Source organism: Hyperolius riggenbachi, chromosome 8 (genome assembly GCF_040937935.1).
Source record: "Hyperolius riggenbachi isolate aHypRig1 chromosome 8, aHypRig1.pri, whole genome shotgun sequence".
In the NCBI taxonomy this organism is placed as follows: Eukaryota; Metazoa; Chordata; class Amphibia; order Anura; family Hyperoliidae; genus Hyperolius; species Hyperolius riggenbachi.
This window is the reverse complement of record NC_090653.1, coordinates 191295028-191322438: the sequence shown is the minus strand read 5'-3', so window position 1 is coordinate 191322438 and position 27411 is coordinate 191295028. Positions and strand designations below refer to the sequence as shown.

The window sequence follows — 27411 nt, the reverse complement described above, 5'->3', positions numbered from 1 at the left end:
CTAACTTTAACATTGATTTTCTCAAAAACTATAAGGTTTTTTGAAAAAATGTGTTTTCCTCTTGTTTCTATTGTTCTTAATATACTCTTGCAAATTTTGTTGTTTCAGCGCCGTATCACTGTAACAGCATCTCCTTATACTTCCTGTGATGCGCCTATGTCACTTCCTGTATATGGAGGCGCTGTTATACTGATACTCTAGCTGCTTCATTGCAGTTCACCGCTAATCTGCGGTTTGAATTATGCCGCCGGGCAGAGGAGCTGTGGAATACTGGGATCGGTCATTCCGGAGGAGGGGGCTGGCAGGAGGTAATGCGGGGGGGGGGGGAGTGGGATTAGACTGTCTATGGAAGGGGGATCTGTCTATGGAAGGGGGGGGGGGGGGTCCGGCTATACAACTATACACAAGGGGGGGATCTGGCTATACACAGGGGGGGGGGGAGATCTGGCTATTCACAAGGGAGGGGGATCTGGCTAAACAACAAGGGGAAATCTCACTACCCTCAGAAAAAATAAGACCTCCCCGAAAATAAGCCCTAGCACAATTCTTTATGGAAAAATTAATATAAGACAGTGTCTTATTTTCGGGAAACACGGTAGTTCTTGCGGCTCATAAGCTGGGAGTACAGGTCGAATGCGGATGAAATTACGGATGCATTCGAAATTGCCATCCGGGAACTCGGCTGATCACGGATTACGATTTTGATCCTGTAATTGCTCATATCGGCCCGTAATCACAGGTTATACAATACAATACAATACAATAACATTTGTAAAGCGCTTTTCTCCCATAGGACTCAAAGCGCATAGCTGTGTCTCAGATTAATACAGGGTTTCAGGCTGGGTTGTGTTACAGAGGAGATAGTCAGATGTTCATGAATGCCAGACTGAAAAGGTAGGTTTTCAGTTTAGACTTAAATGCTTCCAGGGATGGGGCTGTCCTGATTGGGTGTGGCAGGGAGTTCCAAAGTGTAGGGGCAGCATGACAAAAGGCTCTGTCTCCAAAGGTTTTGAGGTGGACTCTGGGGGTGACCAAGGTGTTACGTCCTTTTGATCTAAGATTGTGGGGGGTGTGATGTAGTTGCAACAAGTCCTTCAGGTATCCAGGGCCCAGATTGTGCAAGGATTTGAATGTCAGTAAGCCAATCTTAAACAGAAGTCTCCATTTTATCGGTAGCCAGTGGAGTGAGCTCAGGGTTGGTGTTATGTGGCAATGGCGGGGTTGGCTCGTTAACAGCCTTACCCGGCTTATCAGGTTACCCGTGATTCAGAGGTTGTGATGAGCATCACTGCTCACAGTACACTCTTCCTTGAGATAATCACATGATTGTTTTGGGCAACAACAATCTAGTGTGTAAATAGCTTTAACATGTCAATTAAACATCCTTTTACAGGTGACGGTTTTATGACAGATTTATTTAAATGTAAAATGTTTCCCATGCCTGCAACTGCAGATCAAAAAAAGTAGGTCGTTTTAAAATGTGGGCCTTAGCACATTCCAATTCTCATAATGTATGGAGGTGTTTTTTAGTCTGTAACAGATATCCATGTTATGAGCAAAATGTGATAATAAACAGTTTTTACAATAGGTGGCATGATAATTCCATCTGCTTTTGCATAGTTTTTAAAGTACTAACTACACATTTAAATGCAAAAATAAATTCCAATAGCATTAGAACTTAACACAAAGTACGGTTGCCAGCATAATAATCTATTACAAAAGCAAGCTTTGAGATAGTCTCAGAATCTGAGATCAAGCTTTTTACTTAGACAGTAAAAAAAAGAAAATATTTGGCATATAAAATAAAATATTTCCAGTTATGTCACTTGTCAATGTTAATTGTAGAATGCTGTGTGCAGAATTTAATTTAAAAGCCACCTGTTAAGGTTCTTGAATTCCAGGTTTCAGATGAAATTTTTTGTACAATTAATATTTCTGAAAACTAAAGATGAAATTGTTTAATAGTACAAAGCTATTTAGTAGTAAAATACTCCAACAGTTTCCTTTAGTCGTTCATTTTTAAAGACTTTCTCGAAGACATCGTAATTGCTCCTCTCCCAGCCTTATTTTATCTTCCAGTTCTCTTTGTTCCACAATAAGAGCAGAGGTCATCTTGACATAATGTTGGTAGTCCTGGAGCTGCTCTTCATTTAGGTACTTGGACACCGATTCAAGAACCATCTGCTCTCTGTGAGTGACATGAGCCTTTAATTCCTGAGCTTCCACTAGCTGGTCAGTTAGTTGTTTTTTCTTCTCAAGAAGGTTCAGCTGTGTGGAATAGTAATAGAGAAAGATTGGCCAAGTGCAAAAGTATAGCTCCCAAGATAGATAAACCCAAAAGGCATGCATATATATATTATTATTATTATATATATATTCCTCATAAAATTTGCATATTGTGATAAAGTTCATTATTTTCTGTAATGTACTGATAAACATTAGACTTTCATATATTTTAGATTCATTACCCACAACTGAAGTAGTTTAAGCCTTTTATTGTTTTAATATTGATGATTTTGGCATACAGCTCATGAAGACCCAACATTCCTATCTCAAAAAATTAGCATATCATGAAAAGGTTCTCTAAACGAGCTATTAACCCAATCATCTGAATCAACTAATTAACTCTAAACACCTGCAAAAGATTCCTGAGGCTTTCAAAAACTCCTAGCATGGTTCGTTACTCAAAACCGAAATCATGGGTAAGACTGCCGACCTGACTGCTGTCCAAAAGGCCATCATTGACACCCGCAAGCAAGAGGGTAAGACACAGAAAGAAATTTCTGAATGAATAGGCTGTTCCAAGAGTGCTGTATCAAGGCACCTCAGTGGGAAGTCTGTGGGAAGGAAAAAGTATGGCAGAAAACGCTGCACAACGAGAAGAGGTGACCGGACCTGGAGGAAGATTGTGGAGAAGGACCGATTCCAGACCTTGGGGGACCTGCGGAAGCAGTGGACTGAGTCTGGAGTAGAAACATCCAGAGCCACCATGTACAGGCGTGTGCAGGAAATGGGCTACAGGTGCCGCATTGCCCAGGTCAAGCCATTTTTGAACCAGAAACAGCAGCAGAAGCGCCTGACCTGGGCTACAGAGAAGCAGCACTGGACTTTTGCTCAGTGGTCCAAAGTACTTTTTTTGGATGAAAGCAACTTTTGCATGTCATTCGGAAATCAAGGTGCCAGAGTCTGGAGGAAGACTGTGGGTACTTGACACTGGACTTCAGGCATTTTGGCATTTCCCACTCCCCAGTCAGTGATGGTCTGGGGTGCCATGTCAGCTGCTGGTGTTGGTCCACTGTGTTTTATCAAGGACAGAGTCAATGCAGCTAGCTATCAGGAGATTTTGGAGCACTTCACACTTCCATCTGCTGAAAAGCTTTATGGAGATGAAGATTTCATTTTTCAGCACGACCTGGCACCTGTTCACAGTGCCAAAACCACTGGTAAATGGTTTACTGAACATGATATTACTGTGCTCAATTGGCCTGCCAAATCTCCTAACCTGGACCCCATTGAAAATCTGTGGGATATTGTGAAGAGAAAGTTGAAAGACGCAAAACCCAACACTCTGGATGAGCTTAAGGCCGCTATCGAAGCATCCTGGGCCTCCATAACAACTGAGCAGTGCCACAGGCTGATTGCCTCCATGCCACGCCGCATTGAAGCAGTCATTTCTGCAAAAGGATTCCCGACGAAGTATTGAGTGCATAACTGAACATAATAATTTGAAGGTTGACTTTTTTTGTTTTAAAAACACTTTTCTTTTATTGGTCGGATGAAATATGCTAATTTTTTGAGATAGGAATTTGGGGTTTTCATGAGCTGTATGCCAAAATCATCGATATTAAAACAATAAAAGTCTTGAACTACTTCAGTTGTGTTTAATGAATGTAAAATATATGAAAGTCTAATGTTTATCAGTACATTACAGAAAATAATGAACTTTATCACAATATGCAAATTTTTTTAGAAGGACCTATATATATATATATATATATATATATATATATATATATATATATATATATATATATATATATATATATATATATATATATATATATTCTGAAATAAGCCCATAACCTTCCTGATGTTCAATTTCCCCATCATTTCTGTATAGGGGCTTATTCATGATATAAGAGCAAATTGAGATATTCAATCTTAGAACCAGAATGAAACTATGATTTGAATATCTCGATTTGCTTTTATATCATGAAAATAACAGAATCAAGAGTAAAAACGTTTTTTTTTTTTTTTATTTTATTTTTTTAAGTGGCTGCAAATGCTTATATTCATTTTGATAGTTGCAATTGCAAACCATGAAGAGAGAATTTACCTTTTGGGCAATTTAGGAGGATCAGGAAAAATTGCAATTATACAAAAGATTATGACTCACAGGCCAAGATTCTTCAAACAAAATTCAAGCAAAGGAAATTCCCAAGGAAACATATTAGTGAGGCGAAACAATGAGCAAGATTATTCACACGAAGAACTAGTGGAACAAAAGGAACAAAATTCAGAGCCAAAAGAAGAAATTACAGCTCCCAATTTTATAACAAAATTTTCGACAGTTCACAACAGAATCAGATCTATTCTAAAAAAAAACAAAACAAAAACAAAAAAACGCTGTCACCTTCTAGAAGCAGATCTATACCTTAAACCGAATATAGGCAAATGACCTGCAAAGACGATGAAAAATATAATAGCACCAAGCAACCCAAGAGCTCTCCGCACCAAAAGATCAAAACCAAGTGATCATCAAGAAGAAGGGACATAAAGATGTTGTAGGTAGAGATGGCCCGAAAGGTTCGCCGGTGAACGGTTCCAGGCGAACTTTGGGTGGTTCGCGTTTGCATGCGATCGCTAACTTTCCCGGAAGTTCGGCTCACCCCCATAGTGCTCCATTACTGTCAACTTTAACCCTCTACATCAGTCAGCAGGCACATTGTAGCCAATCAGGCTACACTCACTCCTGAAGTCACTCCCCCCCCCCACCCCCCTTATAAGGCAGGCTCCACCGGCCATTACACTCACTCGTGTGCCTGCTATAGTGAGAGAAGGGCAAGCTGCTGCAGACTGTTTCTCCTAGGGAAAGATTAGTTAGGCTCTTGGCTTGTTAGCTTGCTCCTGGCTGATTCTTATTGCTATAATAGCACCCCACAACAGCTCATTTGAGAGCTAATCTTGTTCTTGTGATCTATTTTTTTTCTGTGTGTCCCACTGACACTTGTGTTGCATAGACAGCTTTTGTAATTCATACTGTGTGTGTGCGCCACTGCCAGGTCTAGCACATTCAGTGACTACCTGTGTGTGTGATAGGCAGCTGCACATTGTAATACCCATTACTGCATATACCAAGCTGTTGTGGTGAGTGAACCCACCTCATCACTGCATATACCTACCTTTTGTGTTGAGTGAACCCACCTCATCACTGCATATACCTAGCTGTTGTGTTCAGTGAACCTACCTCATCACTGCATATACTTACCTAGCTGTTGTGTTCAGTGCAGAGGTGCTCAACAGGACCCCGAATGCGAAGTTTACCCGAAAATTTGGGCGATTTTTAAGGTTTGCCGAATACGAACCCGAAGAATTCAATCCATGCCGAATGCGAAGTTTCCCGAATGCGCACTCGAATTCGGCCAGATGGTGCGGTGGGTTCGGTTTCGGCTTCGGGATTCGGGGATGACGTCATTGGGCCAATCAGAAGTCCTCTAGCCGAGGACCTGGCAACCCTAGCAACCAACTGTCTGCCGCACGACTTAGTTATTGTGTAGTACGCTAGGGATTTCTTAGTTACCTGCGTGCGTACTACTACTGTCTACTACTACTAATAGTACCCGTTCAGTTAATTTTTTCCCACTGTTAGTGTGTGATTTTATTAGCATCTGTAGTGTGTAATAAATAATAGTTACATCACAGGCCACCACCAGCATCCATTGTGAGTGACCTGTGACTGTCACCTGCCCGAGCCTATTGATTGATTGATTGATTGCGTCTGACCGTGTGTGACCGATTGTAATTGTCACCAACTGTCTGCCGCACGACTTAGTTATTGTGTAATACGCTAGGGATTTCTTAGTTACCTGCGTGCGTACTACTACTGTCTACTTCTACTACTACTAGTACCTGTTCAGTAAATTTTTTTCCACTGTTAGTGTGTGATTTTATTAGCATCTGTAGTGTGTAATAAATAATAGATACAACACAAGCCACCACCAGCATCCGTTGTGAGTGACCTGTGACTGTCACCTGCCTATTGATTGATTGATTGCGTCTGACCGTGTGTGACCAATTGTAATTGTCACCAACTGTCTGCCGCATGACTTAGTTATTGTGTAGTACGCTAGGGATTTCTTAGTTACCTGCGTGCGTACTACTACTACTACTGTCTACTACTGCTGTCTACTACTGCTACTAGTCACCACCAAGTCACCACCAACACAGACTTTATTAAAGTTTACACCCTTTCCCGCCCTCTTTTACTTTTTTTTTTTTTTACTGTATTTGTATAGTGCACAATGACTGGCAGAGGTAGAGGGCGTGGCGCCACCAGGAAAGGCAGCGCCATTGCAGGAGCCACTGCCAGCAGCAGAAGGTCTGGGACTGGTCCGCCGCCAGCCACTGACCGCAGGGAGGAGGGAGAAGAGGCGCAACAGCAGCGCGTTGCGCCCATCTTTGAGACGGGTCGTCGCTCACGGCCCATTGTGGAGAGTCAGGTGCAGGCTGTGGTGGAAATGATGGCGGAGCAGGAAACCACCGTTTCCAGCCAGGCCTCCAGCACCTGCGAGATCAGTGCCACCACCACCAGCACTCCAGTCCGCAGCAGGCCTCCACCACCGCTTGAGGCCATGGTCACGGTGACACCATCGACCAGCCTGCCCTCAATGAGCATGCTCTTCTCCCCTGAGACTGTGACCATGTACCGGGATGTTTTGGAGAAGTATGAGTTGGAGATGATGGGGCCATCCAAGGAGGAGGAGGAGTTTGAGGTGCAGAAGTTTGTTGTTGGCGCTGAGGAGCATTGGAGTGATGCTGAGGATGTTGGGGTAGAGGAGATGGTTGAGGCGGGCTCACAGGATATGTTTGGGGTTGAGGATGATGGCTTGCTGGATCCTTCGTATGTGCCACCAGTGCCACCAGCACAGTTGGTTGAAGGCGGCTCGTCATCGGAGGAGGAGGCGTATCTAGCGCTGAGGCGCGGCAGCAGCAAGGCGCCAAGCACAGGGCATGGAAGGCAGGAGCCACAGCCTGCTGCTTCAGTCGCTACCACCACCCGCAGCAAACCTCCAACTAAAACAAAAAAGGCACAATCCTCCAAGGGCACCCAAAAACCCCAGCCCTCAAGCTCAAAGAGCAGGTTGAAGTCCCCAGTCTGACGGAGCTTCACCAAGTGCCCAGTGGGCGCAACACGTGCAATTTGCAACACTTGCGGTGTCAGTCTCAGCAGAGGTCGCGATCTGCTCAAGTTGGGTACCTCGTGCCTGCAGACCCACTTACAGAGAAGACATTTGGATGAGTTTAATGAGTATGAGAAGCTGACGAACATTGGCGCAGGCAGTGTTTTGTTTGTCTACTGGACAGGGCACTTGGCCATTTGGTGGATTTGGGAGAGGAGGCCCTAAAGCAGCTGGAACAGCAGCCGCCTGCGCAGGTAATTGAGTCCCTGGAGGAGGATGAGGAGGAGGAGGAGTTGGAGGTGCTGGACGTTGCTGCTGAAGGGGAACATCGGAGCGCAGAAGCAGTGGTGCGAGGGTGGAGAGAGGAGGAAGAGGCTCAGGGGCAAGAGGAGGAGGAGGAGGACGCTGACCCTGATGTCTCTGTTGGATGGTCCACCCTGTTCCCCATGGCAGCGCACATGCTGCGCTGCCTGCGCACAGACCCCAGGGTCAAGCGGATGCAAGCGACGGAGGACGCCTGCATCAGCATGATCCTGGACCCACGGCTGAGGGGGAGGTGGAAATCAGTATCTGCCTGCCAGAGATCGTGAGCAGTGAGCAAGGGAGTTGCAGGAGATCCTTGTTCGGCGACTGGAGGAAGCCTTCCACCCGCCTTCCACCCCCTCTGTCCCTGTCCAGCAGCCAGCACAGCAGCCGGTGCCTGCGGCCAGCAGCAGCGTCAGGTGCCCAGGAGACCTGCTGTCATTGACGCAGGCATTCTACATGATGGTACAGCAGCCGAGAGAGGAGTTGCGTGCAGCAGCCACCTTCGCTGAGAGTCACAGCCAGCGCATGATCCGGATGGTGGCCGACTACATGGGGTCCTTCAGAGGGCTTGACACCGGCAGCGAGGAGCCTGTGGACCCCATGGAGTACTGAGTGGAGCGCTTGCACATCTGGAGGGAGCTTGCGCAGTACACCCTGGAGGTATTGTCTTGCCCCCCTTCCAGCGTGCTGTCTGAGAGGTGCTTCAGTGCAGCTGGTGGCGTGGTCACCGAGAAGCGCTCTCGTCTGTCCACAGAGGGTGTGGACAGACTGACATTTTTGAAGATTAACCAGGCCTGGATAGAAGGCACGTTCCTGGCACCTGTTGTCGGCGAGAGGAGGACACGAGGTGCCTGCCTGGGAATTACAATATATTGCCTGCTACCATACATGACTCCTCCTCCTCCTGCTGCTGATGCATTTATTTATTTATGTATTTATTGTATTTATACGTGACTCCTCCTGCTGCTGCTGCTGGCGTGCTGCATTTATTTATTTATTAATTTATTTATGTATTTATTGTATTTATACGTGACTCCTCCTGCTGCTGCTGGCCAGCTGCATTTTTTTAATTATGAATTTATGAATTGATTTATGTATTTATTGTATTTACAGTGGTGTGAAAAACTATTTGCCCCCTTCCTGATTTCTTATTCTTTTGCATGTTTGTCATACTTAAATGTTTCTGCTCATCAAAACCCGTTAACTATTAGTCAAAGATAACATAATTGAACACAAAATGCAGTTTTAAATGATGTTTTTATAATTTAGTGAGGAAAAAAAAACCAAAACCTACATGGCCCTGTGTGAAAAAGAAATTGCCCCCTGAACCTAATAACTGGTTGGGCCACCCTTAGCAGCAATAACTGCAATCAAGCGTTTGCGATAACTTGCAACGAGTCTTTTACAGTGCTCTGGAGGAATTTTGGCCCACTCATCTTTGCAGAATTGTTGTAATTCAGCTCTATTTGAGGGTTTTCTAGCATGAACCGCCTTTTTAAGGTCATGCCACAACATCTCAATAGGATTCAGGTCAGGACATTGACTAGGCCACTCCAAAGTAGAGTTGGGCCGAACGGTTCGCCTGCGAACGGTTCCATGCGAACTTCAGTGGCTCGCGTTCGCGTCCCGCAGGCGAACTTTTGCGGAAGTTCGGTTCGCCCCATAATGCACCATGAGGGTCAACTTTGACCCTCTACATCACTGTCAGCAGGCCCAGTGTAGCCAATTAGGCTACACTAGCCCCTGGAGTCACTCCCCCCCTAATACAAGGCAGGCAGCGGCGGCCATTACGCTCACTCGTGTGCCTGCGTTAGTGAGAGTAGGGCGAGCTGCTGCAGACTGTCTCTCATAGGGAAAGATTAGTTAGGCTTAGCTTGTTCCTGGCTGCATACCTGTTCTGTTCAGTACCTGCATACCTGTTCAGTGAACCTGCCACTGCATACCTGTTCTGTGAACCCACCACTGCATACCTGTTCTGTGAACCCACCACTGCATACCTGTTCTGTGAACCCACCACTGCATACCTGTACTGTGAACCCACCACTGCATACCTGTACTGTGAACTCACCACTGCATACCTGTTCTGTGAACCCACCACTGCATACCTGTTCAGTGAACCCACCACTGCATACCTGTTCTGTGAACCCACCACTGCATACCTGTTCTGTGAACCCACCACTGCATACCTGTTCTGTGAACCCACCACTGCATACCTGTTCAGTGAACCCACCACTGCATACCTGTTCAGTGAACCCACCGCTGCATACCTGTTCTGTGAACCCACCACTGCATACCTGTTCAGTGAACCCACCACTGCATACCTGTTCAGTGAACCTGCCACTCCATACCTGTTCTGTGAACCCGCCACTGTATACCTGTTCTGTTCAGTGAACCCGCCACTGCATACCTGTTCTGTTCAGTGAACCCGCCACTGCATACCTGTTCTGTTCAGTGAACCCGCCACTGCATACCTGTTCTCGCCATGGTGCGCACCAGTCCAGCACGGCCGTCACTACACAAACAGCTGTTTGCGGTGCGTTACACGGTGAGTTTGGTGTGCCAGTGTGAAGCAGTACCTTAATTACACTACCTGATTGATGTATACACATGCAAGATGTTTTAAAGCACTTTAGGCCTGTCATTTAGCATTCAATGTGATTTCTGCCCTTAAAACGCTGCTTTGCGTCAAATCCAGATTTTTCCTAGGGACTTTTGGCATGTATCCCACTCCTCCACCTGGGGGTCCAGGTGTTAGACCCCTTGAAACATCTTTTCCATCACTTTTGTGGCCAGCATAATTTTTTTTTTCAAAGTTCGCATCCCCATTGAAGTCTATGGCGGTTCACGAACTTTTACGCGAACCGAACCTTACGCGGAAGTTCGCGAACCCGGTTAGCGAACCTAAAATCGGAGGTTCGGCCCCACTCTACTCCAAAGTCTTCATTTTGTTTTTCTTCAGCCATTCAGAGGTGGATTTGCTGGTGTGTTTTGGGTCATTGTCCTACTGCAGCACCCAAGATCGCTTCAGCTTGAGTTGACGAACAGATGGCCAGACATTCTCCTTCAGGATTTGTTGGTAGACAGTAGAATTCATGGTTCCATCTATCACAGCAAGCCTTCCAGGTCCTGAAGCAGCAAAACAACCCCAGATCATCACACTACCACCACCATATTTTACTGTTGGTATGATGTTCTTTTGCTGAAATGCTGTGTTACTTCTACGCCAGATGTAACGGGACACGCACCTTCCAAAAAGTTCAACTTTTGTCTCGTCGGTCCACAAGGTATTTTCCCCAAAGTCTTGGCAATCATTGAGATGTTTTTTAGCAAAATTGAGACGAGCCTTAATGTTCTTTTTGTTTAAAAGAGGTTTGCACCTTGGATATCTGCCATGCAGGCCGTTTTTTCCCAGTGTCTTTCTTATGGTGGAGTCGTGAACACTCACCTTAATTGAGGCAAGTGAGGCCTGCAGTTCTTTAGATGTTGTCCTGGGGGCTTTTGTGGCCTCTCGGATGAGTTTACTCTGCGCTCTTGGGGTAATTTTGATCGCCCGGCCACTCCTGGGAAGGTTCATCACTGTTCCATGTTTTTGCCATTTGTGGATAATGGCTCTCTGTAATGATCGCTGCTGCAGCAGGCATTGCTGGAAGTAGTAGTGCTGCAGCTCAGTTAGTTCTCATCTCTTTACATGCAAGCTGCATAGCTTTGTCTGCCTTTCCCTGCTGTCAGCTTGTGACTGATTATCATTCACCTGTGTGGGAATCTGCATGTCTGCTCCCATTGGATGACCTCAGTATAAAGATCTGCTTCCTGCAGGGTTTCCTTGGGTTTTCATAGCTTCAGTTTAAGCCTGTCTTGCTGTCGCTTCAGCCCCCGATCGTGTTTCTTGTTCTAAAAGATACTTTGCTGGTTTTGCATCATATATTGGTTCATTGCCCATATATATGCATACCAGCACGTTTATTATTTTCCTTGTATTCGTGTTACGTTGATGCATCAGTGTCGCTGATGTATACGTACACGAACTGTTTATATCCTGTGTGCAGTTAGTCAGCTTTCCAGCACGTTTTGGTAGTTTGCGCGTATCGTGAGCACCCGTGCTGAGCTAGTATCCTGCTCCTGGTCCTGTTCGTGGATTGCGTTCATCTCTGCGAGGAGATAACGAATCCTTCTGAATCCTGTCCTGTTACCGTTTGTGGATTGCGTTCATCTCTGCGAAGAGATAACGAATCCTTCTGAATCCTGTTCTGTTACTGTTTGTGGATTGCGTTCATCTCTGCGAAGAGATAACGAATCCTTCTGAATCCTGTTCTGTTACCGTTTGTGGATTGCATTCATCTCTGCGAAGAGATAGCGAATCCTTCTGAGTCCTGTTCCCTGTATTACTCCAGTCCTAGTCAGCGTTCCTGCTTATGTCATATATCGGTTCATTGCCGATATATACATATGTTAGTCAGACGTTACAAATAGTTTCATTGATAGCTGTAATTGTAATGCGCTAGGAAAACATACTTATTGTATATTTGTCTGTGTTACGTTCATCTATCTTGATCCTGCTATTTCCTGACTATCCTGTCCTGTCTTTGTGAGGCACGCCATCGCTGCAATCGCATTGGCTGCCTCATTCCAGTCTGTCTTGTTTTGGACGCTTGCTGTCGCTAAGTAGCCGCTAGCTAGCAAGCGTTCATTCTGTCTACCTGTCCTGATCTCCTCAGTTCTGGTTTATGCGCTCAGCGCTACTTTGCGCTGAGACGTTATAACGAAAGCATTGTTTGTGGCTGTCAGATCTGCACCGGCTCTGTGCGCCACAATCTCCTATTGGAGTCAGTCCTCCCCTCCACTATACTAGGGATAGCCTGTTTCCTTGTGCTAGTGTGTGTACCTCCTCCACGCCAGCTCATGCGTTGCATGCTGACTGTGGAGAATACACCACCAAGCCTTACACTCCCACTGTGGTTCGCTGGAGTCCCAAAGCTTTAGAAATGGCTTTTGTTCTCATTTGTTCCGGAATTTCTTTGGATCTTGGCATGATTTCTAGCTTTTGAGGTGCATTTGGTCTACTTCTCTGTGTCAGATAGCTCCTATTTAAGTGATTTCTACATTGAAACAGGTGTGGCAGTAATCAGGCCTGGGGGTGACTACAGAAATTGAACTCAGGTGTGATAAACCACAGTTAAGTTATTTTTTAACATGGGGGGCAATCACTTTTTCACACAGGGCCATGTAGATTTGGAGTTGTTTTTCTCACTAAATAATAAAAACCATCATTTAAAACTGCATTTTGTGTTAAATTATGTTATCTTTGACTAATAGTTAACGGTTTTTGATGAGCAGAAACATTTAAGTGTGACAAACATGCAAAAGAATAAGGAATCAGGAAGGGGGCAAATAGTTTTTCACACCACTGTATAAAGCGGCAACATATTACGCCGCTCTCATTTTCATCCTCCTGCTTTCAGTGGTCCCACCGCCAGGGTCCACCCAATACAATGCCTGCTGCCAGTGCCACACGTCACTCTTCCTACTGCTGCTGTATTTATCCTCCTGCTGTCAGTGGTCCCACCGCCAGGGTCCACACAATACATTGCCTGCTGCCAGTGCCACACGTCACTCCTCCTCCTACTGCTGCTGTATATATCCTCCTGCTGTCAGTGGTCCCACCGCCAGGATCCACACAATACATTGCCTGCTGCCAGTGCCACACGTCACTCCTCCTACTGCTGCTGTATTTATCCTCCTGCTGTCAGTGGTCCCACCGCCAGGGTCCACACAATACATTGCCTGCTGCCAGTGCCACACGTCACTCCTCCTCCTACTGCTGCTGTATTTATCCTCCTGCTGTCTGTGGTCCCACCGCCAGGGTCCACACAATACATTGCCTGCTGCCAGTGCCACACGTCACTCCTCCTACTGCTGCTGTATTTATCCTCCTGCTGTCTGTGGTCCTACCGCCAGGGTCCACACAATACATTTCCTGCTGCCAGTGCCACACGTCACTCCTCCTACTGCTGCTGTATTTATCCTCCTGCTTTCAGTGGTCCCACCGCCAGGGTCCACACAATGCATTCCCTGCTGCCAGTGCCACACGTCACTCCTCCTACTGCTGCTGTATTTATCCTCCTGCTGTCAGTGGTCCCACCGCCAAGGTCCACACAATACATTCCCTGCTGCCAGTGCCACACGTCACTCCTCCTACTACTGCTGCTGTATTTATCCTCCTGCTTTCAGTGGTCCCACCGCCAGGGTCCACACAATGCATTCCCTGCTGCCAGTGCCACACATCACTCCTCCTACTGCTGCTGTATTTATCCTCCTGCTGTCAGTGGTCCCACCGCCAGGGTCCACACAATACATTGCCTGCTGCCAGTGCCACACGTCACTCCTCCTACTGCTGCTGTATTTATCCTCCTGCTTTCAGTGGTCCCACCGCCAGGGTCCACACAATACATTGCCTGCTGCCAGTGCCACACATCACTTTTTTTTTTTTTTTTTTTTTTTTTATTACACCTATTTCAATGTGATTTCCCTTTAAAAAAAATGCATCCGAATTCCCGAACACAAAATTTTTAACGAATTTTGAGCCCGACACCCGAACCAAATCCGAACCGAATTTAATGTCATGCGGACCCGAATTCGAATGTACCTGAACCAAATTTTGTAACATCTGAGCATGCCTGGTTCAGTGAACCCACCTCATCACTGCATATACTAACCTACCTTTTGTGTTGAGTGAACCCACCTCATCACTGCATATATTAGCTGTTGTGGCAAGTGGTGTCATCATTGTCCGCCATAACAGATTCTCGTTAAAGGATTTAAAGTTAATTCATTTCAAATACAGCAAGCCCTCGAAAGTCCTCCTCTATTGTTATTGGTCACTACCTCGGGACGTGCATGCCATGCCTGCCGCCTTCCTTGGATGTGTGGTGGTAACCGGTCCTGCTCCTTTGCCCACAGCGTGCCTGCTGCCTTTCTTGGATGTGTGGTGGTGATAGCCGTTTCTTAGGCTCCCACTCCAGACCGGAATCGAACCAGGATTCCCCGGCCATTACCCCTGGTCAGTCACCATGGTACTGAGAAAGTACCATCAAGAGTTTCACACAGTTGAATGAATGGCAGACTTGCCCTCTATAACACATTCTTACATAGTTACATAGTTATTTGGGTTGAAAAAAGACATATGTCCATCGAGTTCAACCAGAGAACAAAGTACAACACCAACACCAGCCTACTCCCTCACATATCCCTGTTGATCCAGAGGAAGGCGAAAAAACCCTTACAAGGCATGGTCCAATTAGCCCCAAAAGGAAAAAAATTCCTTCCCGACTCCAGATGGCAATCAGATAAAATCCCTGGATCAACATCATTAGGCATTACCTAGTAATTGTAGCCATGGATGTCTTTCAATGCAAGGAAAGCATCTAAGCCCCCTTTAAATGCAGGTATAGAGTTTGCCATAACTACTTCCCATAGCAATGCATTCCACATCTTAATCACTCTTACTGTAAAGAACCCTTTCCTAAATAAATGGCTAAAACGTTTTTCCTCCATGCGCAGATCATGTCCTCTAGTCCTTAGAGAAGGCAGAGGGACAAAAAGCTCCTCCGCCAAGCTTTTATATTGCCCTCTGATGTATTTATACATGTTAATTAGATCCCCTCAAAGGCGTCTTTTCTCTAGACTAAATAAAAGCTGAGCATGTTAGTCAAACAGGACCTGACTTTATTAGACCCATGTTGATGCTGAGAAATAAAATTATTTTCTACTATGAAGTCGTGTATAGTATCTCTTAGAAACCCCTCAAATAGTTTGCATACAACTGATGTTAAGCTTACAGGTCTATAATTTCCTGGATCTGATTTTTTGCCCTTCTTAACCTATTTTGGTTCCTGGACGTAGTTGCTACGTCCAGGAACCATGCGCGCTACCGCGCGCCCCCCCCCGGCCGATCGTGCGCGTGCACGCGCACTCCCGGCCGCGGATTCGGTAGCCAAGTAATCAATGTATCGGGCTATGGAGCCCGATCATTGATTCCTCTCCCCCGCTGAAAAAGCGACAGCTTCTCTCGGAAGCTGAGCTTTTTCTGGCCGCCTCCTTCCCGATGCGTCTATCTAAGCGCGTGCTACGCTTAGAGTGACGTCATGTAAACAAACTCATGGCCGCCATCTTGTGGCCAAAAAGTAATACTACACCTGAAAAAAAAAAAAAAAAGAATTAACACACATTTACATTATAAATCTATTGTTTACCTCCCACCCTCCCAAAAGTACCCAAATAAAATGTTTAGTATAAAAAAAAAAAAAACCATTACAATAAAAAAAAAAACATGTAAATATTTACCTAAAGGTCTAAACTTTTTAAATATCAATGTAAAGATGAAATATTTCTATATTTTTTTTATTTTAAACTTGTAAATAGTGATAGATGCAAAATGGAAAAAATGCACCTTTATTTCCAAATAAAATATTGTCGCCATACATTGTGATAGGGACATAATTTTAACGGTGTAATAACCGGGACATATGGACAAATACAATACGCGAGTTTTAATTATGGAGGCAAGTATTATTTTAAAACTATAATGGCTGAAAACTGAGAAATAATGAATTTTTCCATTTTTTTCTTATTCTTCCTGTTAAAATGCATTTACAGTAAAGTGGCTCTTAGCAAAATGTACCCCCCAAAGAAAGCCTAATTGGTGGCGGAAAAAACAAGATATAGATCAGTGCATTGTGATAAGTAGTGATAAAGTTATAGGCTAATGAATGGGGGGTGAACATTTCTCACGTGAAAACGACGGAACCTGAATGGGTTAAATAATGGGAAAACGTGGGCTGTACGCCAATCCACTGGGACTCTGCCAGTTGAAAGAGAGTCACAAAAGATTAGATAAAGGGGTTTATCTATAACTGAACTGTAACGATCGGTGTAACACAGAGAGGATCTGATTACCGGTGATCTGCAGTATCACCGAGAATACAGATATATACCTGATTATTGATGATCTGCAGTATCACCGATAATCAGATATATCTCTAACCTCTGGACACCTGAGTAATATGAGTGTTTGGTGCAACAGTAATTCTTTGAGGAGAGCCCCCCGTATAGAGGGTGCAAGGCAGTAAGATACGGCCCAAAGAACAGGCTCCTTCCAATGGCCTGAGGCTCCCCAAGGGGAGGAGTCAGGCTGAGAGTGGGAAGGACCAGAGTGTGAGTGACACCAATGGTGGAGTGTCACTGACAGATCTGTGAACTATCTCTAAACAGAGAAGATAGTTCTCGAGGTCGGACAAGCCAGGTCGGTAACAGACAGACAGGACAAATACAGAGGAAAGAGACTGATACGGAATCCTAAGGCAAGCAGGGTTTGGCAACGGAGTATCAGATATAGCGAAGTACAAAATCAGAGATCAGAAGGGAGGTCAGGAAAGCAGAAGGTCATAACAAATAAACAACAATAGTCTAGTCTAATGGTGTGAGCTCCTTGATCATCAACACCCTGGAACTAGTCTGAAGTATAACAGGATGATAAAGCTAATTCCTAGTCTTGGGTGTGAGCTCCGTAGTCATCAACACCTTGGAACTAGTCTGAAGAATAACACAGATAATATACAGTATTCCTAATCTGAGGTGTGAGGTCCTTGATCATCAACACCCTGGAACTAGTCTGAAGAATAACACAGATAATATACAGTATACCTAATCTGAGGTGTGAGGTCCTTGATCATCAACACCCAGGAACTGGTCTAGAGAAAAACACAGAATCTGACAAAAAGGTCTGAGTGCTTCCACGTAGTGATCGCAATGGCAGACAACCAGAGAATGACCAGCACACAGTATATATAGCAAGGCGCTCTCCAGCGCCTCCCCTAAGTGCTGGACCAATGGGAAGTGGTGGAATTGTCAGCTGACCGGCTTGGTTGATGTACTTGTAAAACTTTTGTTGGGTTAGATTTAATATCCCTAGCGATTTGATTTTCAGCTTCAGTCTTTGCCAGCCTAATTTATTTTTTACAATTTTTATTGCACTCCTTATAATTGCTTAATGCAGCCTCGGTCCCCTCCTGTTTTAGGACCTTATAGGCATTCTTTTTCCTCTTCATTTTATCTCTAACCTTTCTATTCATCCATAGAGGCTTTGTTTTATTCCTAGACATTTTGTTTCCATATAGGATATACATACTACAATATTGATTGAGAATAAGTTTAAAAGCTTGCCATTTCCCTTCAGTGTCCTCCCCTTGTAGTACATTATTCCAGTTCACCAGACCTAAGTCTAAGACCTAATGTCTAAGTCTAATGTCTAAGTCTAAGACCTAATGCCTGCCTGAGTTGATCGAACCTTGCTCTCTAAAATTCATAATTTTAGTGGTCCCGCTGCCCCGCGGCCTATCAGTCACCAGATCAAACGTTATCATGTTGTGATCACTATTTCCCAAATGTTCTTGAACCTGCACATTTGATACATTATCTGGTCTATTCGAAATGATCAGATCCAGTAACGCATTTCCCCTAGTTGGTTCTATAACCATTTGAGTCAAGTAATTGTCCTGTATTGATGCCAGAAATCTGCTGCTTTTACCAGAATGGGTAGCCTCAATACCCCAGTCTATGTCTGGAAAGTTGAAGTCATCCATAACTATGACCTCAATTTTACTTGCAGCTTTTTCAATCTGATGTAGTAATTGCAGTTCTGCAGCTTCATGAATATGTGGTGGCCTGTAGCATACCCCAATAAGCAATTGGCAACCTTTATTTCCACCATGACTCCACATCTTCACAATCTTCCTCCATCTCATCGTTGAGGACAGCTGTAAAAGAGTTCTTAACAAAAAGACAAACCCCTCCACCTTTTTTCCCTGTTCTATCCTTCCTAAACACATTGTATCCCTCTAAATTAGCTATCCAGTCATGGCTTTCATCCATCCATGTCTCGGTTATTCCCACAATGTCATAGCCTTTGTCAATCAGAGTGAACTCTAGTTCATCTATGTTATTTGCAAGGCTCCTAGCATTGGTTACCATGCACTTTATATTTTTACCACCACATTTACCAATTTTGTTTTCATGAAATGGGCTACTTGAATTTTTACCAACCTCCTTACTCTTTACACTGTCCCCACCCTCCTCTCCTCCCCCCATAATGTTAGGCTTCCACTTTCTTTTTACCTTATCTTGTCTACATATTGAGACTTTATCCTCCCGCCTCCCCCCAGATCCTAGTCTTGGCAAATGCGTTTGAATTGGTTTGTCTTCCACTAGGTCAAGGGTCCATCTGACCACAGATGCCTGGTCTGCAAGGCAGGTACAGCATGGGTCTCGGGCTCCCACTTCAGACCGGAATCGAACCCTGATTCCCCGGCCATTGCCCACTGGTCACAATGGCAGACTTCAGAACAGATTCTTGTGAAAGGCAAGTGGTGTCATCATTGTCCGCCATAAAAGATTCTCGTTAATGGATTTAAAGTTAATTCATTTCAAATACAGCAGGGCCTCGAAAGTCCTCCTCCGAGTCTTGTATTGTTGTTTTTGGTCACTACCTCGGGACGTGCATGCCATGCCTGCTGCCTTCCTTGGATGTGTGTGGTGGTAGCCGTTTCTTAGGCTCCAACTCCGGACCGGAATAGAACCAGGATTCCCCAGCCATTACCTGTGGTCACAATGGCAGACTTGCCCTCCATAATAGATTCTCGCCTCCTTGAGGAGGAGACCAACCTGGTGAATCGCAGTGAAGGCACCATCAGACTTGCCCTCCATAACAGATTCTCGTTAAAGGATTTAAAGTTGATTAATTTCACATGCGCAGCAGGGCCTCGAAAGTCCTCCTCCTGTATTGTTATTTTTGGTCACTACCTCGGGACGTGCATGCCATGCCTGCTGCCTTGCTTGGATGTGTGTGGTGGTAGCCGTTTCTTAGGCTCCAACTCCGGACCGGAATAGAACCAGGATTCCCCGGCCATTAACCGTGGTCACAATGGCAGACTTGCCATCCATAATAGATTCTCGTTGCAGGTACTCAACCGCAAGCAGAAAATGTAATGTAAAATAATATAGATGTAAGCTTTAACAATGGTAGAGAAAGAACCATGGAAAGTTGATAAGGCAGTCAGACATTACCTAACCTGACATTACTGAGTGAGGAAGAGCAATCTCACCATGGTGCGCAGTAGTCCGGCCATCACTACACAAACAGCTGTTTGCGGTGCGTTGCACAGTGAGTTTGATGTGTCAGTGTGAAGCAGTACACTAATTACACTACTTGATTGATGTATAAACATGCAAGATGTTTTAAAGCACTTTAGGCCTGCTATTTAGCATTCAATGTGATTTCTGCCCATAAAACGCTGCTTTGCGTCAAATCCAGATTTTTCCTCGGGACTTTTGGCATGTATCCCACTCCGCCATGCCCCCCCTCCAGGTGTTAGACCCCTTGAAACATCTTTTCCATCCCTTTTGTGGCCAGCATAAATTTTTCTAGTTTTCCAAGTTCGCCTCCCCATTGAAGTCTATTGCGGTTCATGAAAGTTTGTGCGAACCGAACGTTTGTGCAAGTTCACAAACCCGGTTCGTGAACCGAAAATCGGAGGTTCGAGCCATCTCTAGTTGTAGGCAGAGTTAATTTAGTCTAAATGAAATTATTACCCAAATACCTATATCTGTTCCGCAACAGTGTGGATACCAAATACATTTTTTAGACAACTAAATTCCATGCTTACCAGCTATATATGGCATAATAAAAAGCCTACAATTAGCCTGAAGAAACTACAAAGGCCATTGACGGAGGGGGGTCTGGCCTTCCTGGATCATTTTAAATATTTCATTGCGAGCCAATTAGTAACCGCTCGCTGGTGGCTGATGCAAGATGCCTCCAATGCCACTACGGTACTGGATGCGGCCATTCTTGGCTCCTTGGCTCTCTCAGTAGAGATGGCCTGAACCTCCGATTTTAGGTTCACGAAGCTCGAACGCGAACCTCCCACGAAAGTTTGCGTTTGCACAAACCATGCAAACTGCAATAGACTTCAATGGGCAGGAGAACTTTCAAAACTTCAAACACTGTTTCTGGCCACAAAAGTGATGGAAAAGATGTTTCAAGGGGTCTAACACCTGGAGGGAGGCATGGCGGAGTGGGATACATGCCAAAAGTCCCGGGGAAAATCTGGATTTGACGCAAAGCAGCGTTTTAAGGGCAGAAATCACATTGAATGCTAAATTGGAGGCATAAAGTGCTTTAAAACATCTTGCGTGTGTACACATCAATCAGGTAGTGTAATTAGTGTATTGCTTCACACTGACAGACCAAACTCACTGTGTAACGCACCGCAAACAGCTGTTTGTGTAGTGACGGCCATGCTGGACTGGTGCGGACCATGGCAGTGCAGGTGATGGCGGTGTTCAAGCCCATATGGTCGGGCTGAGGTAGCTCAATGACAGAAAAACAGTGACTGTCCAGCTGATTGAATTTGGTCTGTCCACAATGAAGTAATGACCTTATTAGTCATTGCTTCATTGTAATACGCAAGCCCCTTCACCGCGGCAAGGTAACAATCACGAAGGGGAATTGACACATGTACATGCCTTTGTTTTGTTGTTGCAGCCGCAGTGCAGCCAGAAAAATTAGGCAGGCATGTACACGCACCAAAAAAATTATTATTTTTTTTGTTAGCTGCCGCTGCTAGCCGCAGCCTTAAAAATTAAGGAACCCACCTGGAGTCCTGGACCCTGTTGGTGGTGGCGGAGAAGGCAGTCAAGCGGCCTGCAGGCAGTGATGCTGTGTGAGGACCAACTTAGTATTGGGGCAGGCAGTCACATGGCATGCAGGCAGAGATGCTGTGTGTGGGGACTGACTTAGTCTTCGGGCAAGCCTGACCGTGCTTTGCAGACCAGGCATTCCTGGTTAGATGGACCCTTGACCTAACACTGTGTGCCAAAGATGACACCACTTGCCTTTCAACTTCACGGTACAGTTTGGATATTGCCTTTTTTGAAAAATAATTGCAGCCTGTGTGTGGCTTTGCTTTTGTGTACTGCTTTTCCTGAGGTGGTCATCCCATTGCAGTTTGTGCTTTTTCATCATGTGCCTTCGTAAGGCAGTTGTCCCTGCGGGGATCTTGGTCTTTCCACGCCTCAATTTTTGGTGGCAGAGAGTACAGATGGCATCGCTTTCATCTGAGATAGACACACACAAAAATTTCCACACCGATGAGCCCTTTGATGATGGCACTCTGGTGGCTGCCGATTGAGTGTTAAGTGGGGTGCCAGAATCAGAGCAGGAGGAGGAAGATATGTCACGTTTCCATGCGGAAGTTGAGGTGTTCTGTGTTAAATGGTCAACTACGTCAATCTTGAGAGTTGAACTTCTGAACACTGTACTTTGGTCCAGGGCTACACAAAATCACGAAACCTCGAACAGACCTGCCGAGTGGCCTGTCTCTGGCTCTGCCTCTGCCTGTTGTTTTGTCCATATTGGGGGGGATGAAGTGAAAGGTATGCACTGACTTCACTAATACAATGTGCAGTCACACAGATGCAGTGAAAAGTATACACTGACTGCTGGTATAACACAATGTGCAGTCATACAGGTGCAGTGAAAGGTATGTACTAAGGATGCTCACCGCGTTCTGCGGAATTCCGTTTTCCGTGATTCCGGCCGGAATTTGGTGATTCCGTTCCATCGCATCGGAACGGAATTGCCATAGAGCTATAGCAGAAATTCCGCGGAACAATGTGTAATTCCGGCGGAATGCGGAATTTTGTTAGCCAATCACAAGGAAGCCCCTAGAAGAAATTCAAGTGAAAATAGGATTTCCTCTAGGGATGCTTTCCACGGAATTATGTTTTCCGCGATTTAAATCGGACTAAGGATGATCCGGCAGAAAAAATATCTCTATCTCTCTCCCTCCTCCTCTATGGATTTTGTCTTCCAGGGATTTGTAGGGTCTTGAAAGCAAGCTCACATGCATTGGCCAGGAATCGAACCCAGGTAAACTGCTTGGAAGGCAGCTATGCTCACCACTATACCACAAACACTACATGCTGAAGCCAGCCTAGCATGTACCATTGCGATATACCCAAGAGAAAAATGAGCTTGCTTATTTGCCTAATTTGCTAGATGAAAGCAGTGGGACACATGGGGATACTGCTTACAGGCCTCAATTCAAGACTTCAGAAAGATCATGTGCCCCCCTGGATGATGCTGGTGTAACACACACAGCAAAGGACAGCAATTTGAAGTCTGGAAGATTCAAGGGCAAGGGTGGGAAGGATGAAAAGCTAGGTGGCCATGCAACCATTCCTACTAACCTAAAGCTTACGTGTGGCTTACAACACATTGGCTTAAGACTTTACCAAATCCAATGCTTCAATATGGGGAAGCTTCTCTGTTTGCTTTTTTTTTTTTTTGTGTGTGTGGTGTCACAGTTCACTCATCTCTTCAACTACGAGAAAGGCCCAGGAGTAGTCTTAGCTACCGTAATATCTATGTTACGGCAGAGCCCTTATTACACTTTCCCTTACAGGGCTATGGAAACCGTTTTGCCCATGAAATCATGCCTAGCAAGAGGATGGTTTAGATCCATCGACCTCTGGGTTATGGGCCCAGCACACTTCCACTGCACCACTCTGCTTACGTTTGTATATAACCTTCAAGATTAAGAAGGGTACATTAGTTCAAATAGTTACACTACTATCTATGTTACAGCAAGGTCCTAATGACACTTTCTCTTACTGAGCTATGGCCACCGATTGGCCCATGTGGTAAAGCAAGGTGTAAAAACCAAAGTACACCTAGCAGAGGATGGTTTTGATCCATCAACCTCTGGGTTATGGGCTCAGCATGCTTCCGCTGCTCCACTCTGCTGCCATACAGCGGACACTTTGTTGTAGGAAAAAGTGAGTGAGACCGCTTAGCCGTATGGAAAAATGGGCACTCCTTTGCCTACTTCTTTCTGGCCTTTGTCATCATGAAAGGATCATAGAAATACATGTAGAAATTTGATATTTACAGGTTTTGTTTAAAATGGCGTTAAACTTCTTGGAGCAGACTTTTCTTCCTCCCTCCACAAGACACACATTCATCCACATAAAATCGTTTAGCAACAACTGTGTGCACAGTCTCTGTTGTGCAATCAGTTAGCGTGTTTGGCTGTTAACCGGAAGGTTGGTGGTTCAAGAGAACCCCAAAGGTGGCCCAAAGAGAACCCCAGATAGAGAGAGAGAAAGATGAATCTACATGGCTCTCTAGTAGGGATGGTCACCACTTTCCGCGGTTTCGGGCAGAAATTGGTCATTCCGTTACGTTTGGTTGGAGCAGAATTGCTTTTTCAATCCGGCGGGAATTGCGAAATTGCCTGTGAAATTCCACCGGTATCCATTGATTGTTTTAAGCTGAAAATTCAGTTCAATGGCATTGAGTCCTAGAGAGAGATGATTCTACATGGCTATCTGGGGTTCTCTTCGGACAACTGTTGAACACAAAAGGCAAGGCCATCCCTGGGTGGGCTTGAACCACCAACCATTTGGTTAACAGCCGAATGCACTACCCGATTGCCCCACAGGGACTGTGCACGCAGTCACTGCTAAATGATTTTATGGGGATGTATGTGTGTCTTTTGGAGGGAGGAAGTAAGTCTGCTCCAAGAAGTTTAACGCCACTTTTTCCTACAACAAAGCGTTCACTGTGTGGCAGCAGAGTGGTGCAGCGGAAGCATGCTGGGCCCATAACCCAGAGGTCAATCGATTAAAACCATCCTCTGCTAGGTGTACTTTGTTTTTTACACCTTACTTTACCACATGGGCCAATCGGCGGCCATAGCCTCTTAAGAAAAAGTGTCATTAGGGCCTTGCTGTAACATAGATAGTAGTGTAACTATTTCAACTAATGTACCCTACTTAAAACTTGAAGACTGTATACAAATGTAAGCAGAGTGGTGCAGCGGAAGTGTGCTGGGCCCAGAACCCAGAGTTCGATGGATCAAAACCATCCTCTGCTAGGCATGATTTCATTTTTGCACCTCACATTATCGCATGGGCAAAAAGATTTCCATAGCCCTGTAAGGGCCCGTTTCCACTTAAGCAGAAACTGTTTTGATTCCGCAGAGTTTCCCTGCAGGCAAATCATGCGGGGAAACTCTGCAATAGGGAACTATGGTGCCGCCGGCCGAATCGCTTGCGGTAGCGATTCGGCCGGAACTCCCCGCAGAATTCGTTTGGGAGGCTGCGAATCCCATAGTAGTGAATGGCACGGCTGATGGGATTCGCCTGCGATCGCGCACACCTGGAAGTGCCGCGGCGCATCTCTTTGACGTGTGCGACACAAGTGGAAACGGGCCCTAAGAGAAAGTGTTATAAGGGCCCTGCCGTAACATAGATATTACGGTAGCTAAGACTACTCCTGGGACTTTCTTGTAGTTGAAGATATGGGTGAACTGTGACACCACACCAAAAAAAAACAGCAAACAGAGAAGCTTCCCCATATTGGAGCATTGGATTTGGTAAAGTCTTAAGCCAATGTGTTGTAAGCCACAAGTAAGCTTTAGGTTAGTAGGAATGGTTGCATGGCCACCTAGCTTTTCATCCTTCCCACCCTTGCCCTTGAATCTTCCAGACTTCAAATTGCTGTCCTTTGCTGTGTGTGTTACACCAGCATCATCCAGGGGGGCACATGATCTTTCTGAAGTCTTGAATTGAAGCCTGTAAGCAGTATCCCCATGTGCCCCACTGCTTTCATCTAACAATTTAGGCAAATAAGCAAGCTCATTTTTCTCTTGGGTATATCACAATGGTACATGCTAGGCTGGCTTCAGCATGTAGTGTTTGTGGTATAGTGGTGAGCATAGCTGCCTTTCAAGCAGTTGACCTGGGTTCGATTCCTGGCCAATGCATGTGAGCTTGCTTTTGAGACCCTACAGGAGGAGGAGGAATTCCGTGGAATTTAGAAAAATTCCGACGGTATGTAGCAGTTAAGGAATTTTGTGCTGGCAGAATCCCGCAATTCCAGCGGAACGGAAATAGTACAAACTTGGGATGATCAGAAAGTGCAGACTGCTGGTACAATGTGCAGTCACAGATGCAGTGAAAAGTATGCAGTGACTGGTATATAAAACAGCATGCTGTCACACAGATGCAGTAAAAGATATGCAGTGACTGCTTTTAGAACAATGTGTAGTCACACAGGTGCAGTGAAAAGGTATGCACACTGACTAGTATATAAAACATCGTGCGGTCACACAGGTGCAGTGAAAGGTATGCAATCACTGGTATTATAATACAATGTGCAGCAATTACAAAGGTGCAGTGAAAAGGTATGCAGTGACTGCTGGTATATAAAACAGCATGCTGTCACATAGATGCAGTAAAAGGTATGCAGTGACTGCTCTGTTGCGGTGCCGCGCTTTGGCGCAATCGCGGGCGCGCCCCCGTGGTGTCCCCCGGTAGCCCTGCAATCAGTGAACGGGAACATGGTACCCGATCACCGATCCGTCTCCCCCGCAGAAAAATCAAAGTGCTCTTACAAGAGGCTTTCCGCATCCCCCTTGTACTTCCGCTTAGCGAGAAGCACAAGAAGGGAAATAAAAAATGAAGGTGGCCAAATAGTAAAACTACATCTACATATTTTTTACATTACAATTTACACATAACAACATTAAAAATTAACTGTTTATTTTCCACACCAAAATATTACCCAAATAAAATTTTTAATGGAAAAAAAAAATTATAATTAAAAAAAACAAAAAGACATAGTTATCTAAGGGTCTGAACTTTTTAAATATGCATTTGAAGGGAGTATACTACGAACATTTTTTAAATTATAAGCTTGTAAATAGTGATGGACGCAAAACGGAAAAAATACACCTTTATTTCCTTTTGATCCTTTATTAAAAGCAGTTTCCTTTTGATCCTTTATTAAAAGCAGACTTGCTTCATTGATATATTAAATACATTTCATTATTGGAAATTAAAACACTACGTTGTAACCTTGTTATTGGTCTGGTTAAAGGTTTCCATATTTTATCAAATTTCTGAGGACAACCCCTAAATACGTAGGCCGCTTTGTATAGATTAACTAATTCATTAAACAGTTTATTCCAGAATAATATAGAAGGTGGATCCTCCTTTTTCCAGTTAAGGATTATTGATTTATGATAGTAGTTGTAACATCTGCAACTATGGCGGCTGTAGACACGCAGGGTATACCCGCAGCCGCCTTTGTTCCCTGTTCTCAGGCCTCATCCGTTCCGTCGGTACAGTCTCTTGTGCTCCTAGGGTCACTGTATCGCGCGGGCACGCGCGGAGACAGGACCTTTATGCTGGAAGAAGGCGCGTCAGCTGACCTGCCAGTCGGCTGACGTCAGAGGTGACTCACGCCGCACGGATTGGCTGATTGGTAAGGGGCGCAGCTGTGAGCTCTCCTCGGCTTCTTAAGCCTTCACTGGTCATTAGCAACTTGTCTGCTGTTGCTAATACACTCGTGTTAGCGCTCAGACCTTAGACTAGTATCCGGCGTGCTTTGATCTGGGAGGAAACCAGGGATTTCACACAAGACTAGGACTATTTTATATTGTATTTCTGATTACCTGTGTATGATTCTGGCTATACTCTGACCTTGCTATTGCTCATCGATTCTGTACTTCTGCCTAGTATTGGGCGAACAGTGTTCGCCACTGTTCGGGTTCTGCAGAACATCACCCTGTTCGGGTGATGTTCG

General features: G+C 45.1%; 1 protein-coding gene across 2 annotated transcripts in view; it reads right to left on the bottom strand.

Annotated features, from left to right (window-relative positions):
• Positions 1–1394: 1394 nt before the first annotated feature.
• SHROOM4 (shroom family member 4) overlaps positions 1395–27411 on the bottom strand; it is a 517479-nt gene continuing 491462 nt past the window's right edge. For both annotated transcript variants that reach the window (XM_068248050.1, XM_068248051.1), the window contains one exon: positions 1395–2268. In XM_068248050.1, the coding sequence (XP_068104151.1) occupies positions 2020–2268 (249 nt within the window). In that variant the 3' untranslated portion in view covers positions 1395–2019. The remainder of the gene's footprint in view (positions 2269–27411) is intronic.